We start from the raw sequence: 21,221 nt of genomic DNA on the forward strand, positions 1-21,221 counted from the left end.
GCATGCACCTATTTCAAATATGCACAGTAATATCTTGAATTTCTTTGTACACTTGGAGGCGGGTACACAATCTAGATATTTTTCTTTGCCTTGCAGAGTGTGGCAGCACTGAAGGAATTTGATTTTCTGGAGGAACAGGAGATGTCTAGACCAGGACCTCTTCTGATTCCTTCAGCACCTTCTACGCCTATAGTTCCTCCCGAACAGTTGGTACCACCTAGTCCCCAGCCTGTTATAGAATTTCCAGATGATGAGGTAGACAATGTTTCAAATTATACTTCAGCAGAAATGAAAAATGATTTTTTATAACTTTGCGAAAAAGATTCATCCTTTTCAAGCATGTTATCTATCTTGATATTTTTCTGAAAATAGTCAATACTTTGCCCAAACCTTTAAAAAGTTTTAATTGTCATTGAAATTTAGAATTTATAAAAACACCTTTCCTCATTAAGAATAATCTTTTCAGGTTCTATTGTATATTGTCTTTATTATCACAAGAAACGTTAAATGTTTATGAATTTAACTAAATCAACTAAAGATACAAATTTAACAAAATAATGAAATATTGAACAAAAAAACACAAGTAATTAATATGAGTCAATATTGAGTTTGTGAATATGTATTAAAAAATAAAATAAAAACTTATAAATAATTAAATAAGAAAACACAAATCATCCGGATTTAATATAAAAATATTTGAATAATTCTGGCTATATGAAAAGTCATAAGGTTCGAAATAGATGAACACTTCAGTCTAGCAGACCACTATTATAATCTTCATGCAGTCGTTGTTCACTGTGGTTCTGGTGTTGAATCTGGCCATTATTACGCATTGGTTAAAGACGAAACAGACTAGTTTAGATTTGGCGATAGTTGTGTCACTAAGTGTTCTGGCGATGTCTTAAATTTACTGGAGCCTCTGGAGATACCCTACATTTTATTTTACGAAAGAGAGGACATTAGCAAATCAAGATCTTCAGATGATCTGGTGCTGCAGGTTTTTCCGGGTTTTCCTGCAGCTGAAAAAAGCAAATGTGCCACTGGAATCAATGAAGTCGCTCCGAAGCGCCAATTAATTTTTGTTGTTTCATAATTTCATGATTTGTATTACTTTCTTCTTCAATATAAATGTTAATGGCAATTAAATATTATTTAATTCATTAAATAATTTTTCAACTAATTTTTTGAATTTGAGAGCAGTTTTAAATTATTCATTTCTTTAGGAATATATATAATATATATATATTATATATATATATATATATATATATATATATATATATATATATATATATATATATATATATATATATATATATATATATATATATATATATAAATCCAAACATACAAAACCGAAAAGTCGAATGCAAATGTGACATTGAAAATTTTGTTACAGCACCAGAGAAAATGTGATTAATATGATATTTGCATATACAGTGAGATTTAAATGTGAGTAAAGAATTATTAGTGACCGTTTTTCTTGTTATATTAAAATTATTTGTTTGATTTTGTTGATCAAAAGTTTAAAATATAATTGTAAATTTGACTTAAATTTTGTATTCCTGATTTTTTGTTAAGTTATTATTATTTTTACTTATGTTAACCATTTCCAGAAATAGCCTTTTGACTTATTTTCAATTGCTAAAATTTTTGTATTTTCATATTCCGTAACATGATCTAAAGAGATAACATGTTCAGTCAGTCTTTTTTTTTTGGTACCTTGGGAGCTGTCTGACTTGTCCATTTAGTCCAAGTCTCCAGAAAACAGTGCAGCCTCTTGGACTTATTGCGTTTATTCTCCCATCTTCTCATGACACCCATTCCATCAGTCTCATTCCCTGTACAGTCTACAAGAACGTTTATTGAGTCTGCCATCACTTTATGTAACGCGATTCTTCCAGATAGTTTATGACTAGTCTCACCAAAGTAAATCGAATTTTAAAAAAAATGCCAAAACAATTCATATTATAAAAAAATTGTTACACTTCTGAAGAATTCCTCAACTAGAACTTGAAGTTTTTTCTTTTTCTAATCTGTGTGACTGTTTATAAATCATTTATTGTATATTGTATATATACAGTTATATGTAATATATTATGTAATGAGCCCATTGACGTCTTTCACAATAATTTTGTAATAGTGTACATTTAACACATTTGCATCATTGTGTATAACCTTATTGATTGAAATAAACTGGTATTATTATTATTATTATAACATGGAATACTTAGTATTCCGTGTTCTTTTTGTTCATAAAAGCGACTGCAGACTCAATAAACGTTCTGGTAAACTGGCTGAACATGTTATCTCTTCAGATCATGTTATGGATTATGAAAATACAAAAATTTTAGCAGTTGAAAATAATAAAGTCGAAAGGTTATTTCTGGAAATGGTTTACATAAGTAAAAATAATAATAACCCAAACAAAAAATCAGGAATACAAAAATTTAAGTCAAATTTACAATTATATTTTAACTTTTGATCAACAAAATTGAACAAATAACTTCAATATAACAAGAAAAATTATAGATCACTAATAATTCTTCACTCACATTCAAATCTCACTATATGCAAATATCATATTAATCACATTTTCTCTGATGTTGTAACAACATTTTCAACGTCACATTTGCATTTGACTTTTCAATTTTGAATGTTTGGATTTCTATGTCTTTTTTATATTTCAAACTAACTTTGGTGGGTCTTTTGTAAAATTGTTATTACTATATAATGTTTGCATCACATTTATTTTGTAGATATATTCTTGATTAAGAAAAAAAAAATTCCGAAAGCTTGAATAGCAGAAAATAGTGTTCTTATAGCCCGTGGAGAAATTTGACTGAAATACTCAACTAAAAAGTAACATATAGTTTTAAATATATGCCGAACTGATTTTCTCGTTTTGATCCGTGTTCTGTGTTATTATCCTCACTGGGATTGATCTCACGACGTTTTGACAAAGTCTCATTTGTGATCTACTGGCGATTTTTGTTAAGAGTTTCTAAGTCGACAGACCTTACTCGATTGACTTCCTTATATATAGGTAAAATGATGTTTGTTCCATCGTGATAAATCAGTTTCTGTCCTCGATTAGATTTAAAATTACTAACATATCAATGGATGAATATGACATCAATAATGTATTTGAAGGATTGTGATTATAGATCAATAAAGAATAAATTAAATAATTGAATTTCATTCATCTGACAAAATATCATTCAGGATTTTAGTTAGTTTTCTCTTTATGTTGAAAAAAAAAAATTCTACTTAATTGAACTTTACGAAAATATCATTTTTGCTGAAATATTGTATTTTTCTATTAGTCTTCTCATAGCATGCTGCTTTGTTCAACATATTCTGCAAATATAACTAACTCCATTCAACAGGCTGTGACTAATTTCATAACTAAACATTTCCTAACCTGTACTTTTTTAGATTAGTAACTTATGACATTTCTATTTTTCTATATGAAAGTAGAACACTCATTTGAAGTTATAGGTACAGAAATTGGTAAGTTTTTTAAATCAACATGAAAACATTGTTTAATCATATCAATGGATGGTTATGACTTCGCATTCTATCTTGTGAAAATTTGTAATCATTATAAATAAGAAATGCCTGATTAGTTTGAGCTATGTACACTGTCTGTTCAAAAAATTAGGTGAATTTTTATTTTTTCTAAAAAATATTTATTCATCAATCTCTATTTTCTCCCCTTCAGATGTAATACACTTGTGCCAGCTTTTTTTCCAATCCTCAAAGCAGTTCTGATATGCACTTTTTGGTATGTCCTTAAACTCTCTCAGCGATTCGGTTTTTCACATCATATCTTCTCGACCTTTTGTGAAAAGCTTGTTACTACTTTTAAACATTTTTCCTACTGGAAGTACAATCACCATATAAATTTGATCGAAATTCTTTGATTTTTTTTTCGATAGCAGGAAATCGCCGAACACGCAAAACACTTCTAAATTTTATGCCTCTCACCAACAAACTTAACATGGTAAACAGCTGAAACTGAACATATATTCGAGACGAGTGTACCAACATTAAAAAATTGCTAATCATGCACATCATTGAATAATTGTAAACCATGCCCTAAAGAAAATAATGCCGGCCGCCAGTGGTAGCCATAAACCAATCGTGACGTGGCTAAGAGCGCGCGAATGTACGATGTTCTCTGCCGCTCTTGATGTTGCGAGAATAATGCTACTGATTTCGATGGAATTTCGGCGAAATTTTCTAGTGCATATATAAACGTTAAAGTGCGGTATGCGAAGGAATCCAGTAAGGCGATAGACATTCGAATAATAGTTTAAATTTTTATTTGATGTGTTTGTTTTATTCAAAGTGAAATAAAGTTAAGTTTGATTATTCAGTGTAGCAAATTATTGGTCAACTCACGGGGAAAAACGTAACAGTACGTAGCCCACAAAATTTGAACATTCACTTTATTTTTTGAACAGTCCATGTATGTATAATATTGATACTATTAAACTGAATAGCTGTACATCAGACAGTAATTACTAAATATTTGCTATTATTTCTATTAATGTGGAATTGGAATGTATAATCACTGGCAACGTCTAGGTAGGCGAATTTTGAATCCGCTCAATGTCAACAAGGCGTCTTGGTCCTGTTATCGTACTTGAAAAGTGCGCAAATGAAGTAGCACCAGTGTTTTGTAGACTTTTCAACTTGTCTTTCAAGGAAGGGGTTTTTGCCTTCTTGTTGGAAGATTGCTCGCGTTCACATCTGCTCATGAATAGATTAGCCCAACGTGTTTTTACCTTTGCTGTCTGTAGAATCAGTTGATGAACTGAAAGCAGTTCTGTTCCATCCAGGGTTGAGTTGCTTTTTTTTTTGAATCACTTAACCGTTTCGACCATTGATTATAAAAAGATCTATCATATATTAGTTTTTCATTAGGGATGTATAATAAAATCTAAAGTAACATATTGTCTATCACCTAATTAATATCTTCATCTCCATTTAATCCTGCACAGTAACATATTGATACCATATTCCTTAACTTCATCCTGCATAGCACAATTTAAAAATCGTTCAACTGCTGTGAAAATTTTACTTCTTTCAATGTATGAGTTTTAAAATGTCACATTATTTCAGCCGCAGTATGATGCAGTAAACATTATGCGACGGGCACCTCCTAGAGAACCTTGCCATAGAGACAGTGCCTACGAGTCCAAACGTCAATCGCAGACTATGACCGGAATGACCATCGACCATTTCAGGCTGATAAGCGTCTTGGGGCGTGGCCACTTCGGAAAAGTGATCCTGTCGCAGTACAAAAACACCGGTGAATATTTCGCCGTCAAAGCTTTAAAGAAAGGCGATATTATTGCCAGGGATGAGGTCGAGTCCTTACTGTCGGAGAAGCGAATATTCGAAGTTGCCAACTGCATAAGACACCCGTTCCTAGTGAATTTGTTTGCATGCTTCCAAACCGAAGCTCACGTTTGTTTCGTAATGGAGTATGCTGCGGGAGGAGATCTGATGATGCACATTCACGCTGATGTATTCAGCGAACCCAGAGCTGTGTTCTATGCTGCCTGTGTTGTCTTAGGACTGCAATACTTACATGAGAACAAAATAATTTACAGAGACTTGAAGTTGGACAATTTGCTCCTGGATACTGAAGGATATGTGAAGATAGCAGATTTCGGTCTGTGTAAGGAAGGGATGGGTTTCGGTGATCGAACCGGTACGTTTTGTGGAACGCCAGAATTTTTGGCGCCTGAAGTTTTGACCGAAACTTCGTATACTAGAGCTGTCGACTGGTGGGGACTTGGAGTGTTGATATTCGAAATGCTTGTTGGTGAGGTGAGTTGGAACCTTGTCCATACATTTTCTTCACAGTTAACCATTTTAATTTTAGTCGCCATTCCCTGGGGATGATGAAGAGGAAGTATTTGATTCAATTGTAAATGACGAAGTTCGGTACCCTAGGTTCCTATCACTGGAATCTATTGCCATTATGAGAAGGGTGAGTCATCATTTCAGTCTGTTAAAGCTACTATCATATAATCCTATATTCGTTGATAACGCAAGCTCAAAGAAAATAGCTGAACAGGTGATAAGGGGGTGTGTCAATTCGTTATCCAAATCTGCAATTTGGGATTTGCAGTTATTATTGGCTTATTGCAACCGTTCCCAATTTTAACGAAAATGAAGCTTGTTTTTATTTTGATAGAGATTGCCCTTTAGTATAGCAGAGTATCTGCAGTTTGGCATTTGCAGTTATTATTGGCTTATTGCAACCCTTCCCAATTTTAACGTAAATGAAGCTTGTTTTTATTTTGATAGAGCTTGTCCTTTAGTATAGCAGAGTATAACAACTGGTCACTAATATCAAATGGAAAACAGACAGCAACGTGAATAATTAACTATTGGGACATATAAAAGTATCAGCAATAAATGAAATATGAATTGTTGAAAATAGTAACCCAGATCAAAAAACTTGGGAGTCCTTTAAATGACAAAAAAATTGCAAAATATGTTTTTAAATGTTGAAAACAATCAATTCAAGTTTTGATTTGGTTCGAATTGAGAGTTTTGACATCTTGAATAATTTCATTACAAAGTGTAAGCTCATCATGTAAAATTTTTTGTCCATGGAAGACTTTGCGAGTGTTCTCATGCAGATCAGGATTCTTGTTTTGTATTCATGGATGTCACTATTAACCGTCATTTGCAGTAGCAAATGACGATTATTTGTAGCCCAAAATAAAAGAACAAACATGATATGCCTATATAGTTTTCACATCAAGGATTCAGTAGAGGTCATTTGTAGAATAACGAACAGGAAGTTCAAATATCTTCTTGATGACTCTATTTCACAGCACTTTCAATGGTTGCATCTTGTTGTAGGCATTTCCCCAAATTATCGTGAGATAAGAAAGTTCACTGTAGAATAAAGTGTACTAAAGTGGTTGGCTCAATTCAATAGTAATTAATTTTGCTATTGCCCATGATAATTTATCATGGATATATAATCAATTTTATACATTTTTCATAAACTTAAACTATATATCTTCACCTTTAATCGTCCAATGAGATATAATGATAACCATAAACTTATATACCTTGAATCGCCCAATGAGATATAATGATTTGGCATTTTCTAATTCCATACTCATAGTATAATTTTGTATGTACAGTTACTCCGTAAGAGTCCTGATAGAAGGTTGGGTTCAAGTGAACGAGATGCTGAAGACGTGAAGAAACAGGCATTCTTCAGACATATACAATGGGAAGAATTGCTTCATCGACGGATACCACCACCGTTCGTACCAACAGTGGTAAGTTGAATTATTTTCTTTTCTATAATATAGCACACATTTCAACCTACCATAGTATTAAATGTGTTGCTATCATAGGTTCTATTATTATAACGTTTTTCCTTGATAAACGGAAAAGTCAAAATAGGACAAATGAAATGTGTTATACCCAAGTGTTGGTAATGGGATTAGTAAGTTTTTATAGAGAGAAAAAAAGAAAAACTTTCAAATAACCAATATTTCTTATACCCCTTGTTTATACCTGTACATTAGAATATTTTAAAAAGTCCAATGCATTAACATCTGAAATTTTTACACATATTTTAATAACTGTACTCCTTCATCTCAATACTCTAACAGAATCTTGATTTGATTTACACTCTTTGAACATATTTATTCCTTGGACAAATAAATCAAATTTTCCTCTTCTTCTAATCCAGTAGAGAAATCCACTTTTGTAGTGGTGGTATTGTCAGTGGAATTGGGTTTATGAGTCTACTTTAAACTGTAATATCTCGGTGATTACTTATTTATTTTAATCGAAATAAGCGATATTTGAATCAGCGTACTTTTGTTAACGAAACATAGGTCATTTAATTCCATCAGAATAAAAATTGTGTGCTCGGGATTCGATGAAGTCGACAAGGCTGTTTTTGCCTAGTCCTGATTGTCGAAGGTTTTACCGACGAGAAAGTTATCGAAGTGCTGGAAAAGTTGGTAGTGGGTAGGTTGGCGAGGGGTCAAGGAAGTGTGTTGGGTGAGACAGAGCTTCGAAGCCCAATTCGCTGAATTTCCAGAAGGTGATTTGTGAAACTTGCGGACAGGCATTGTCGTGGAGCACGATCGGACCCCTTAGATTGACCAGTGCAAGATGCTGCTGACGCAATTTTCGGTACATTTCATCGATTTCCTCACAATAGGATGATGATGATAATGGTTTGGTCCGATTGCAGTTATAGTGTATCACACCAGACGCTGACCACCATACAGTAACCATGGTCTTTTTTGGTGGGTCTTCGGAAGTGCCTGGGTGGCTCATCGGCGTCCAACCACTATCCTGAATGTCTCCTATTAACGTAGAGGATCCACTTTTCATCACACTTGACAATCCGATATAAAAACAATCGTTTTGGTTGCGCAAAGAAGATACAAACTTTGAAACGTGACAATTTCTGTCGATCATTCAAATCGTGGGGCACCCACTTTTGGAGTTTCATGATCTTTCCAATACGTTTTCAACCATCAAAAACCGCATTATAGCTGACGCCCTATTCTTCCGCCATCCCACGCACCGTTCGTGATGGGTCCTCAAATCCTCGTCCTGGATTACTGTAGGTCGACCACTTCGAGGCTTATCTTCAAGGCTAATATCTCTTTATCAGATTTTCTTGTCTAAAATAAGTGTTTTAAGTTGAATCTCCAGAAAATTAATGAGTTTGTTCCGAAATACCTATTTTATTTTGATGTTTTGTAATTTGATATTATTGAATATTGAGTTCTTGATACAATACTGTATAATAATTTTGAGTAATTTTCAATGTTAACAAAAAATAAAATAACTTTGCACCAAAATTTTATCAGAAATAACTTTTTGTCGAAAAATCCTTATAAATAAGTTTCTCATATGGTGCATACTTTGGGGATGACACTGTATATAATTGAGTTCTAATTGAAATATATAAAAACAGAAAGTAATACAAATTATGAAATTATGAAACAACAACAAAAATTAATTGGCGCTCCGGGGCGACTTGAATAATTCCAATGGGGAATGTTCCTCAATTTAGGTTATTACAGCAAATGCAAGTTTGAACAAAATGAAGTTGAGTTTAATTCATGAGTTTTTAAAATTCACTTCTAAAAGTATTCAAATTGGTGTTTCAAATGTTGGATTTTAATTTTTAAAAGGATTTGAAAAACAAATAGCTAGATTGTTGTTCAATTGATTTCTATTTATGATTAGTGATAATGTTGTAAAATTGAAATTTCATTATTATTTTATATTTTATAAATAAATAAATAAATAAATTCACATATTAGAAACAGCGCCCATATCAAGTTGAAATAATTTATATGTACCTAGATATTCTACTTAAAAAAAGTAAAATTATCTTTATAAATCAACAATTAAGGGACATAAACAACACACAACCACATAAACAACAGTTGTTTTGTTATTTATTTATATAGAGGAAGATAGGTTAGGTGCACAAAATGTCATATGTCACAGAATGTCTCGGAACTCGGAACATAAGTAAACAGAACAGCACGCCTCTGAAATATGTCGTCTTTGTTTGTCTCATACAGGTAACAGATTCATTGTCCTTTATTAGCCAAATGGTGAAATAGAAACGAATCCCTTTAAATGTTGAATATTTTATTCCTCTTTTTTAAGTATTTAAATAATTTTTTAAAGAAAAAGTTTGAAATGATGAGTTTAAAATGCGTTGTTTTAGAGCTCTTTTATGAAAACTACCTGATTTTCGTTAGGAGGAACATTGCGCATTTGCTTTTTCAGTTGCAGGAAAATCCGGAAAAACCTGCAGCACCACATTATCCGAAGATCTTAATCTGCCAATGTCCACTCTTTCATAGAATAAAATGTTGGGTGTCTCCAGAGGCTCCAATAAATTAAAGATATTGCCGGAATATTTGGTGACACTACTATCGTCAAACTTGAACCAGTCCGTTTCGTCTTTGACCAATGCGTAATAATGACCAAATTCAACGCCAGAACCACAGTGAACAATGACTGCATAAAGATTAAAATAGTGGTCTGCTAGATTAAAGTGTTCATCTGTTTCCAACTTTCGTAAGAGTTTGGTGCTTCCCTCAGCGGTTGACTCATGTTTGAAGATCATCAGTGTTATTATTAGATTGACTGGACTCACTGGATTGACTACAAAGTAAACGAGTGAGGATTTTACCAGCAAAATATCTACAAACACAAGACGAAATATACTGTACGGAATCATTCAATCCAGAGCAGTCAGGAGTATTGATTCTGCTATTTTACTGCACACAAAGAGTATTCAACAAGAACCCTAAGAATTCGGAACAATCCTCTTGTTGTCCTAATGAGTATCTAGTGTACTTCAAAGACTCTAGGAAATCGGTTGGTGGGAAAAATGATACAGTCTTATGAAACTGCAGCTGCATGAACAGGTGTTTGAGTTTGGTGAATAAGTAGGAAACAGTCTCGTTCATCGTTAAAACCTCGTTCTTGAAATTCTTTGTCATGAACAACACTTATAAAATGCTATTCACGTAGCAAGTGTTTCCTAAATTATATAATCCAATTTTCTTCGCAAGATTTTCAGGACAACTGTCCACTGAATCGTAAGGAAGAACATGTTCCATAGGGAACCAAAACCACGAGGACTGCAGCTCATATTTGGGGAGCAAGAATGGCCTATGTCCAAGGACCGCATTGAAAAAGAAGAAGGTGGATCAATCACTTGCGAATTAACCTTGATAGGAGACTGATGAATATACACATATCTCGGCTTTTTTGAAGAGATTTTAGTTCCATACTGAAATTATGTGGAAGAGGAAGGAGTTCCAAGGACCAAAGCAGCATTACCACGTTGAATAGCAATACTAATTCTTTCTATCATAAAAGAAGTAGAAAGGTAACCTTTTGTTGCTTGGTCTAATCTCCATCCAAGTTCATGAACGAATAACAGAGACTCCGAGCCATAAACACCAAAAGTTTCAACTGCTACTGGATGGAACAGGTAGTTGTTAGCAAGATTTTGGTATTTTTTGCGTATATTTTTCGCCAGACAATGCTGCAGTTTCAGCAGACTTCGAACTTTCCGCTAGGTAGGAAGTCGCGACCGTTTCAACACAAGTGAAGTCCCATACCACAGGTTTACCGTAATTTCATGGTATGAGAGACATACCATCTGGTCGTTTTCCATCGTCCCGACTGGTACCTAAGGATTCCAGAATTGCAGGAACATCCGCTGACACCATAGGCTGTTTCAATATGTTATTCACCTGGTGATGTCGAAATGTACACACTGCACTTCTGCAACTCAAACCATGTGTACCTTTATCATCAACTACACTACCGCAAACATAAGTATAAGGCACACAAATAGATAAACCGATAAACCCATCCTAAGTCCTACTGCGATTCTGAAAGATTCATCATCTAATAGTGTTCCAAGAGATGCAACCAAGCACCCGATTCCTGGGTCATTGCTACTTTCAGACGAGCCTTATCGTATACACTTGTAGATTTCAGAAGTTCGTCATTTATAATGTTCAGAAGAGGTCGGTCCCATGCCCTTCGTATTTTCTTTTTATCTGTAGGAGGAGCAATATTAGTTACGGCAAGCCAACGTGATTCACCTTTGGCATAGAAACTTCTTTGATATTGAGAAATATAGAAGGAAGGATGGAAGCAATAAGATCAGAAACACCATTGACTCACGTCAGAAAAGCTGGTAAAGCTAAGGAAGAAACCGAATGTAGCCTTAGTCTGCTAAGTATTACATGAAGGGTTGCTTGGAGCCATATCATTATTGAAATAATCGTTTGTAACATATTCCGTCGTGCTATGGAGTAAATTATCAAATTCATCAAGCTCTTACTGACTTGACCATGTGGAGAAACATCTGAGGGCGTACTTGGAATCGCCAAAAAATTTTCTAATAGAAAAAATGCAACGTGTTTAGGAAGTTCATTCAATCTGCTGGTCAGCAATTAAAGTGATTCCCGTTTTTCTCGAATAGTCGGAGTTGAAAGAGTAATCAACTCGCATTTATCAAAATTTAGTTCAAGTCCAAAGTATTTTGAATAATCAATGATTTTTTCTAAATCTTTTGAAACAATGTTTTCATCGCCGGCGATTGATAAACTTCTAGTGAGTGCGTCGATGTTCAGACAAAAAAGAGTAGGTCCTAAGGGATCTCCTTGTTGAACACCTCTCTCAGATTCAGATGTTCACCAAAACTCAAATAGGAGGCTGATTTATAACACTGACTTAAGAAGGAATATAATCCTGGAAACGAATCTTTAACCTTATGAAACATGATGTTTCTATCAATCATGTTGAAAGTATTTTTGAAATCTATTTTCAGGAAAATTTTTGATTCGGAATTTGGATGAAGATTATATCTACGAGCAGCATGAGCAATAGCTTCACATCCACTTGCAGTACCAAAACCAAACTGTAGTGGACGTAACATCGATCCTAGTTCTTCTTTAATCCTCATACAACCAAGTTTACCTATCAATCGACGATAAAAGGTCCGACGGTCTAATCCTCCATCCTTTTTCCAAAGGGCACACAGTGAAGCGCCAAAAAGTAAAGGATAAATTTCTGGAAAAACCTTAACATGAAGTTACATAATTTTGTAACAGAAGAAAGAAGTTTCTGTCCTGAATTTCCAGAGCTATGACTAATGAGGTCCTGCATGTGGCTAGGGCGAAAAGAATCTACACCACCAGCAGAACCAGAACGAAAAGATTTAATTGCCTCCGATACTTCATGTTCTGAAAATTGGATTACCGGGAACTTTGAAAAATCGTGTGGTGGTTGCGAATCCAGAGAATGCGTGAAGGAATCTGATCGAGGGGGTTTTGATCGTAGAACTGAAAGTATGGATTCATCGTATTCGGCAAAGGATCACTGGAGCTTAAGATTCTGTTTAAACTGAGCAAATTAGGTGTTTGATGTATCAAAGATATATTTTAAGGATACTCAGCTTAGCACTGGAATTATATGTTGTTTTCCTCCTGGATTTGACTAACTAATTTCGAAAAGTGACAGTAGTCATAAATTTCTTCAAATGGAAATATTTTTCTTATATTGATGATAACTAGCCGAACCTTCAAATTCTATTATTGTTATATACTGGATAATCACAACCAGCCGCCTCGCCCTCGCCAAGAAGTACAAGTTCTTTTCTTTACAGGACAAAACACAAGCACTATAGGAAAATCTTCAAGGCGCAGTCAGAGCGATGCCTGTGCGAAAGTAGCTATTCACATTGGATTTGAATTGGAAGAGATTAAATCCATTTGGAAAAACGTTCTCAGGAAGTTTATTCCACATAAACGCAGTTCTCCAGATGAGAGTTCTTAAACAGTGAAGTTTGAGGTGTACTGAGTTGAACCTCAAAACGATGAGCAGCCACAGTCCGTCGCGTATTTCTGATATGTACCGCTCTTGGTGGAATCAAATGTGCCAAGTCACTTGAACACTTCCCGTGAAAGTACCTATAGAAGAGAGACAAATCTCCAACTTTTCTTCGATGTTCCAGACTATCAAGGTTGCACGTGATGTTCGCGTCTCCAGTCAGGCGGATGGCTCTTTTCTGGATGAAATCCAGCAACTTCAGGGTATGTTTGGGGGCAGAGCTCCATACATGAGAAAAATACTCCAAAAAAAGTCTGAGCTTTATAAAGCATCAAAAGTTGCTGAGGTGTGTACAGTTTTCTGGTTCGAAACAGTGTTCCAAGCTTTTGAGAAGCAGCCTTTGCAATTCCAGCAACATCATTGTGCCAAGACATATTGGTGTCCATTTTAACCCCCAACAAACTTATCGAAGCAGAAAGCGGAATTGTCCCTCCTGAAATTATATCCAGGAGTGGAAATCATAGCCTGGATATAGAAAATTGATGGGGTTAGTTAAAGCACTGACTTTGGTTTCTGTGAGTGCAAGAATATGAGGACTATTTGATTGCAGATGTTGGTGCACTGAGTTTATATTTGAGTTGAGTCCTCTGATGTTGCAGAAATCGATGTTGAATTTGCTAGTGGGCCTCTTAGCAACTGCAGAAATAGTGGTTTTCGAATAACTTCTGCAGGATGATGCCCTTGAATCAGCCCCCACCAGGAGATCCAATTGGGGAGTTATTTTATCTCTGGAGTATTTTGACCCTAGGAGCGCCATCATGCATTTTTCCTTATATCCCCACCCTTGAAACCAGAAACATCGACACAGTAACGAAATGTTAGCCCGAAAGCAACTTCACGCTGCCTAAGCCGTTGCCATGGTATCTCACCGGGCAACGCCGGGTGGGACCAGCATTTACCATCTTTATTTGATTTGACTACTTGTTGAGATAGGAATATTTAATTGGCTAGCCTGTCTAGTATTGTGGTGAGGCTCTCTCTCTCTCTGTATTATTGTTTATTCACCATTTTGGACACATGAAGTATATAGTCAATTTACTTAGATATAAATAAAGTAGGTGGTACATGTGACTCAAAGTATATACAAATTCGAATATATGAAATGTATGGTTTTGGTCAGATGTCATCATTAATATTTACAAAGTTTATCACCTAGAAAATCTTTGTAACTGTAGTAACATCTCTAATAGCAAAATTTTTACCTAATTTCGGAAGATTTCATCGCTTCTCATATGTTTCACCTCATTTGGCAGTTTGTTATAAAATTTTATGCTATAATAACGAAGATAGTTTTTATAAGTGACATTCTATGTTGTGGGATTCTCAAAAGGTTACTGAAGTATGTATTGTAACTATGTTCAAATGTGTCAGAGCAATAAAGAGGTAAATTTTGCCTGGCGAACATTTGAAAATATAAATTGAAGGTGCGGTTAGGATTTTATGATTGATGAAAATGGGTCGACAATCGTTCTGAAATTTAACGTTGAAAATTAGCCGTAAAATTCGCTTCTGAGCTATAAATACCCTTGAAACGTCTCTTGCTCTACCCTAGGCAATAATATTCAGACTGACATGCGAATAATTATACATTTTTCATAATACTATTTACAGTTGGACTGGTACCTGTTGAACCTGATCTACTGTGTAACGAAACATATCTTAAATGAAAGGATCAGTGTATTCATAATATTCATTATTATTAATACATCTTGTAATGATGTGTCTCTATCAAGTCTTTTTAAGATATAGTTACATTTTTTGACGATAAGGAACATTTATAATCTTTTTTTTTTTAGAATTCAATGGAAGATGTCAGCAATTTCGATGAAGAATTCACCTCGGAAAGGCCACAGCTCACACCGCCAAAGGAGCCGAGGCACCTGTCTGGCCAAGATCAAAACTTGTTTAGAGATTTCACCTACATTGCTGACTGGTGCTGACAGTAGTATTGGTATTCGAAATGGACAAAAATCTATTCATTTTGATGAAGTTTTATTAACAATTATAGTTTTTATTTTACCTAAAGACTCTTGAATGTTGTTGAGGAGAAAGTATATATATGAATATTTTATAACAAGTTTAAGCATGACTAGATAGTATATCGAATTAATTCCTATAAAATAAGCCCGATGAACAAAAGTGATATTTTACTGAGTGTGCATTAACACTGTTTATGCTCCAAAGCCTTGTTGCAATTGAGGAAATTAAAGAAGTATGTTTGCATATTTTTAAATAACTTCTTGGTGATGCTGATGTTTTAATGAGTATCCATTATTGAATAATTATTGAGTTTCTGGGTGAATATATTATTAGCTCAATTCAGTACTTTGTGAAATGCCATTTAAACAGAAACGAGTCATGTTATAATCTATTTTTATTTTCAACTTGAAAAATGAATTGACAGTTATGGTACCAGTGAATTGACAGGTATTGTAACAATAATTGTGTTCTGACTAGACTTTGCTGCTGATTTTTTATCCTGCCTCATGAAAAACGTTGAAATTTCCGCATCATTTCTTATTTTAATGTTGAATAAAAAAAATGGAATCAACTGCAGAAAGTTTCAAAAAAGTATGTTTTTTTTTCCAAGATAGGAAAAAACTTTTTAGTAAAGACGTTTCACTATAAAGATTAAGTGAAAATATTAATAGGTATATAAAAAGGGATTGACCGGGAACATTTGGATAGACAAGATAATAAATAGGCACGTACCAGTATTCTCAAAAAATGTTATTTCAATAATGAAAAACCATATATGATCATGATTTCTGAATGGAGGAGTCCTTTCAAATGTGCCAGCTTAATTTTTATTGTATGCAACCTCAGAAATTCAAATACAGAGGTGGCTGGTGGGTTATGGCAGTGATGGTGCTCTTTCCAGAGTATTTATACATAGTGTCTATTGTAACAGTTGCTATAATAAAAGTTAGATACTAAAAATAACATAAAAAGATAGGTATAGAACTTTGATTACTTTTTATATATTAAATCGATTCATTGATTTATTTCACATTTTTTTATTGAAGTCTGGTATTGGTTGAATGAATTTCTTTTCAATTGTGAGACGTAATCACATTTTTTTTATAATCTCCAACAATTCTTCGTGGTATACAAACAAAATGGATTCCAAAATTTCGTTTTGAATACTTTTTGCCGTATCTTTGAACACTGTAGACGATGCGAGATTTCTCATCACTATATCTAACTTGGACACAAAATCGATTAGCCCACGGAATTCAACAACATTCGCAAAGTCAATTCAAATACACTTCAAAACTTGAAGCATTCAATAAAGGGTGATAATATATACCTATTCTTGTCAATTCGTTCATTAAATTTTTGAACATTTGTTCTATATACAGAATCTAATTGAACACGAATGTCGAGGGAGCCCAATACAAACAAACTCCTTACATTTTGTAGGTGTACTTGCAACGAATCATGTTTTTTTTTTGCTCAAATGCGTCAAATCGTCGATTCTTGTTTCTGTCCAAAAATAGTAAATTAAGAGCCGCTTTAATGTCTTATTTTATTTTGAAAAGTTTTATTATTGTTAATATACTCAATGTTAAAGTTAATGCTCATTTTTACAGCCATTTACTAGCATTCAATGAAGCACTATCCTACAAAAAACTTTCAGAATATGAATAATAATAAATGCAAAAACAATATAAACACGCGCCCGCGATGTGACACACTGATACCGAGCCGGCCGGCTCACGCGAACTTCGTCAACCTTCGTCCGGTCCCGGTAATCTTCGGGTAACTTCCTAAAAAATATTTTTTATTTGTTTTTGAATTTCACTATGGATTTTGTATTTTTTTATTCTTCTTGATAACCAATTATAAATAACATTTCCTTGGTTTGTTCCGTAATGATTTGTTGGATTGGTTTATATTGAAACAGTTTATTTCTTTATTATAATTATAGACATTTCGATTACCCTATTTTGCAATGTTTTGTAAAGGTTTCAAAGTATTTTGGATGGTAACATCACAAATGGGAATTAGGTAATTGAATCTAAATAAATAATGATGATAACATTTTTTTTTCAAGAAGCAATAATATTTATAACAGGAAATGTAGTAATTAATAAACAACAACAAACTCCAGCAAAATATACATATATACATACACAGATTTAAATATATATTGATTTTGTGCAAAATAATGATAATAATGATATTGGTTATTGAAGCAATCAGGAAGTTATACGAAATGATTTTCTCATAAAAAGAAAGTGGGATGTAACATTATTGATTTTACTTCTGTGAGTATACATAAATGATGATTTATCAAAATTAAATGTTAGTGTATGTGTCGGAAATCACATTGATGTTATAGTTAGATCTTTTTGAACATATTCATATATGACATTAACCTTTTTTTTTATATAAGGTTGTATCATCAGCACCAAGGTTGACCTGTCCCCTAATTTTGAAATTTGATATTGAGTTCATATAAAATAAAAAAGTTTGGGCCTAATACACACTTCAAGTAATATATTGTGTCAAGCTTTAACTACCCACCAATTTTTTTCTGTTTTTCAAATAATTTTTAACCAATTCCAAAAATTTTCCCCTGACACTGAAGTTGAATATTTTTTTTACTAAAATTTTATGATTGACTATCAAATGCTTTACACAAGTCTAAAGATACTCAGCAGCATATTTTGCTTTCGTCTGTTGACTGTAATGATTTCCAAGGTAACTAATTCTGTAATCCGTGCTTTTTGAAATACATTCTTACCCGAATATCAAAATTTGCCTATAAATGTTCGAGCAACCCTTTTTGATACTTTTAAATACTGGTGAAACCTTTCCTATATTCATTTATGAAATTAATAGAGCAGAACTGAAGGGTAAGAGGGCTGAACGCGATCTCAAATTCCTCAAAATAAATTCAAACCATTATGGTATGAGGTTAAGCATCATTATGTTATAGCGTTAGGAGGTTTGAGATTATAGTATCTGACATTCAACGATTTATAAAAATGTATTCGACAAATTTCAATTGACTATATCTCTGAAAGAAAATACCACATATGTAAAAATTCAAAATGAGTTGGAAGAAGAAAGAGTTGTAAATCCAAAACAAGCACTTTTTTCCAATCACCAGAAATGCAATATATTATTCTTGAGGCGCGTTTGGCCAACCAATTTGCCATTTTCGAAAGATGCTAACTTCATCTCATGAAGACGCCAACTTGTCTGGTGAAACGCGCCACGAGGGGAGTATTGCATTTCTGGTGATTGGGAAAAGTGCTTGTTTTGGATTTATTCTATGCCAGAGCGTTCCATTTTTACCTTTTATTGGAAAGAGTTGTTCTTTATATGCGTAAATGATTTTTTGTAAAAAGGTCTAGATTATAAATTTTCTAAATTCTGGTGTGATTAAGAGATTCCGAGGTAGGATACTGATTCAGCACATCAAAGCTTCCGCATCTAGTCTTCATTCATGAAAAATATTGGCCTGTGTAATCAAATGAAGAATTTTATCATGTGATTGACACCTTTCATAATATATTTTGCAAAATATGACAGATTTCCATCTAAACTAGAAACAAATTATGTATTCAGATTATATAAATTGTGATTGCAACATGACTTGATAATTTTCCAATTAACAGTTTCCGGGTAATGAAGTAAAGGCTAAAATACTGTTTCATATAGTTCAATATCATCACTGCCGGTCTTGATGTATTCCAACAAAGTGCACTGCAACTTTAACTGAAATTGAACTCTAAGGACAATGAGAACAAGGTATTCATACAATTTTGAGTAAGTGATTATTGTATCTTCATTTTGTAGTAGTTGCCGTGTAATTTGAATGGAATGTGATAAGATGGAAAACAATTGCTTCATGAAACAGTACGCGCCCTTAACTTGTAGTGGAAGGGCATTATTAATTTTCAGTTCAGTTTGTTCTGCTGAAAATGTTCATGAGAGTATTTCTTATTTTTCATTCTGAGTGGTGTTCATTTTATTGACAGTACTGTTTAACTAAAAGCAAAAATCATCTCAATAACAGATTTGGAATTTAAAATTCCTCAAGTTAGATATGGAACCATTTGAAAACGACATATGAGCTAATTATTGAAATTGTTGAGTTTTTACAACCGTTGTTTCATTATAGAGAAAAACATTAAATTTTCAGGACTTTTTAACATTATTGTTTTATTATTATTTTTTTCGTAATTTATTTATGCCATGCATTTTTTGTGTTTAGTTTCCAACGGTAGTTGATACTAGGCTTTATATAATATATACATCATGTTTTCACTGTCACTGGTTTGTTGCCTTAATGGTTGAGGCAGGACTTGATATAAGTAATATTTATTTTTGCATATCATATTTAATTTTTATATAGATATATGTATATAGAATTATTTTATCTATTTAAAATAAAATCCAAAATTTTTAACACTTGTGAATGAATTATTATTATTTTTTCAAACGGTATTGTAACATTTTTACAGATATTCACTGTAGTAAAAATGTGAGCAATCCTATAATGAAGTAGACCAAAAGGATGATGGGTTGTAGAAGAAATATTTGCTAATAACTTTTACCAAATTTCACCACCAGAAATTCAATTACTTCACTAAGACGAGAGATAAATTTGAAAATTCAAATTAACGTCATTAGTTTTTTTCACATTCCTTTTAACTCACGATTTGTACAGTACCTCCATCTTGGAATAATTCTTTATTACAACTTTAATTACATGAATATTACTGGAGTTTTTTCCAACACCAAACCGTTATTTCAATACCTCGACACGTGTTTTGATCACCAAGTGATCATCTTCAAGAGGAAGATTAACCTGATAATTTCATTAAATTTCATGACTGACTATTTTCACTACTTTCTACTTACCAATTTTATTTTTTACACCTATGCACTTTTATATACCGAGTTACAAATAAATTCCACACAAAACTTCAAATTATATAATATCTACTACAAAAACCCAATATATTGTTTTAATCAATTGTGCCATTAAATTTTGCGAGAATCCCAGGAAATACCTACAAACGAATCATGTATGCCCAAAATATTTCAAAATTAATAATGATAATGTTAAAAAACTCATGCGAACTAAAGATTATAAGTTCTGATATGCCACTTCTTGGAATTAGGTTAGGCTGATATTCTTTGACCCACTGTTTTCTCCCAAGTTTATTACTCTCACTAGAAATATTTACAACAGAAAATTGTTGGGAGTGATTGCTTCTGGGTTACCAGGGTCTAATGAGATATGTGTTGAGGGTCTAGTATTGAATGTATATTAAATTTCTGCCATCAAAGTTTGACGATCTTCTCTGGAGCAAGTCGTTTTTAAAGTTACTTATAGAGCCATTTTTACGGAACGCATCATACGTTCCCATACTCCACCCATATGGTTAGCTGCTGGAGGGTTGATTTTCCAGAGTTGTGACACATACCGTCTATATTTTAGGATGTGTACCAATAATTCCATCGATGTCTACAGTTGTCTTTTAATTTCCTGTTATTGCTCTGTCAACTTACTAGACGGTAGTGTTAAAATCATAAACAATTGCCTATTTTCTTAGTCCTTAAGTCACAAAAAGGTTGGATGCAAGTAAATATCATCATCATCAAAAGTTGTATGCCTTGGCTAAGTTAACCTTGAAAAAATCAGACCATTATACATTATCTTTGATACCCCTCAAATTTGCCTTTCAGCAATCAAACAAAAAAAAAACTCTATGACTTTGTGTTTCCCATCAACTTGGAGAAAACCA

At 33.4% G+C, this 21,221-nt stretch overlaps 1 protein-coding gene across 4 annotated transcripts in view; it reads left to right on the forward strand.

Moving 5' to 3' along the window:
- Pkn (serine/threonine-protein kinase N) overlaps positions 1 to 19,878 on the forward strand; it is a 77,441-nt gene extending 57,563 nt beyond the window's left edge. For 3 of the 4 annotated variants that reach the window (XM_023174109.2, XM_074178374.1, XM_023174110.2), the window contains 5 exons: positions 97 to 255; positions 5,131 to 5,844; positions 5,900 to 6,007; positions 7,182 to 7,322; positions 15,249 to 19,878. In XM_023174109.2, coding sequence (XP_023029877.1) covers positions 97 to 255; positions 5,131 to 5,844; positions 5,900 to 6,007; positions 7,182 to 7,322; positions 15,249 to 15,392 — 1,266 coding nt within the window. In that variant the 3' untranslated portion in view covers positions 15,393 to 19,878. The remainder of the gene's footprint in view (positions 1 to 96; positions 256 to 5,130; positions 5,845 to 5,899; positions 6,008 to 7,181; positions 7,323 to 15,248) is intronic. The other variant, XM_023174111.2, reaches the window with a different exon arrangement.
- The last annotated feature ends 1,343 nt before the right edge of the window (positions 19,879 to 21,221 follow it).

The sequence above is a fragment of the Leptinotarsa decemlineata genome, unplaced genomic scaffold (genome assembly GCF_025532065.1).
Source record: "Leptinotarsa decemlineata unplaced genomic scaffold, Ldec_3_MD MMD2_tig00003736_RagTag_RagTag, whole genome shotgun sequence".
NCBI lineage: Eukaryota > Metazoa > Arthropoda > Insecta > Coleoptera > Chrysomelidae > Leptinotarsa > Leptinotarsa decemlineata.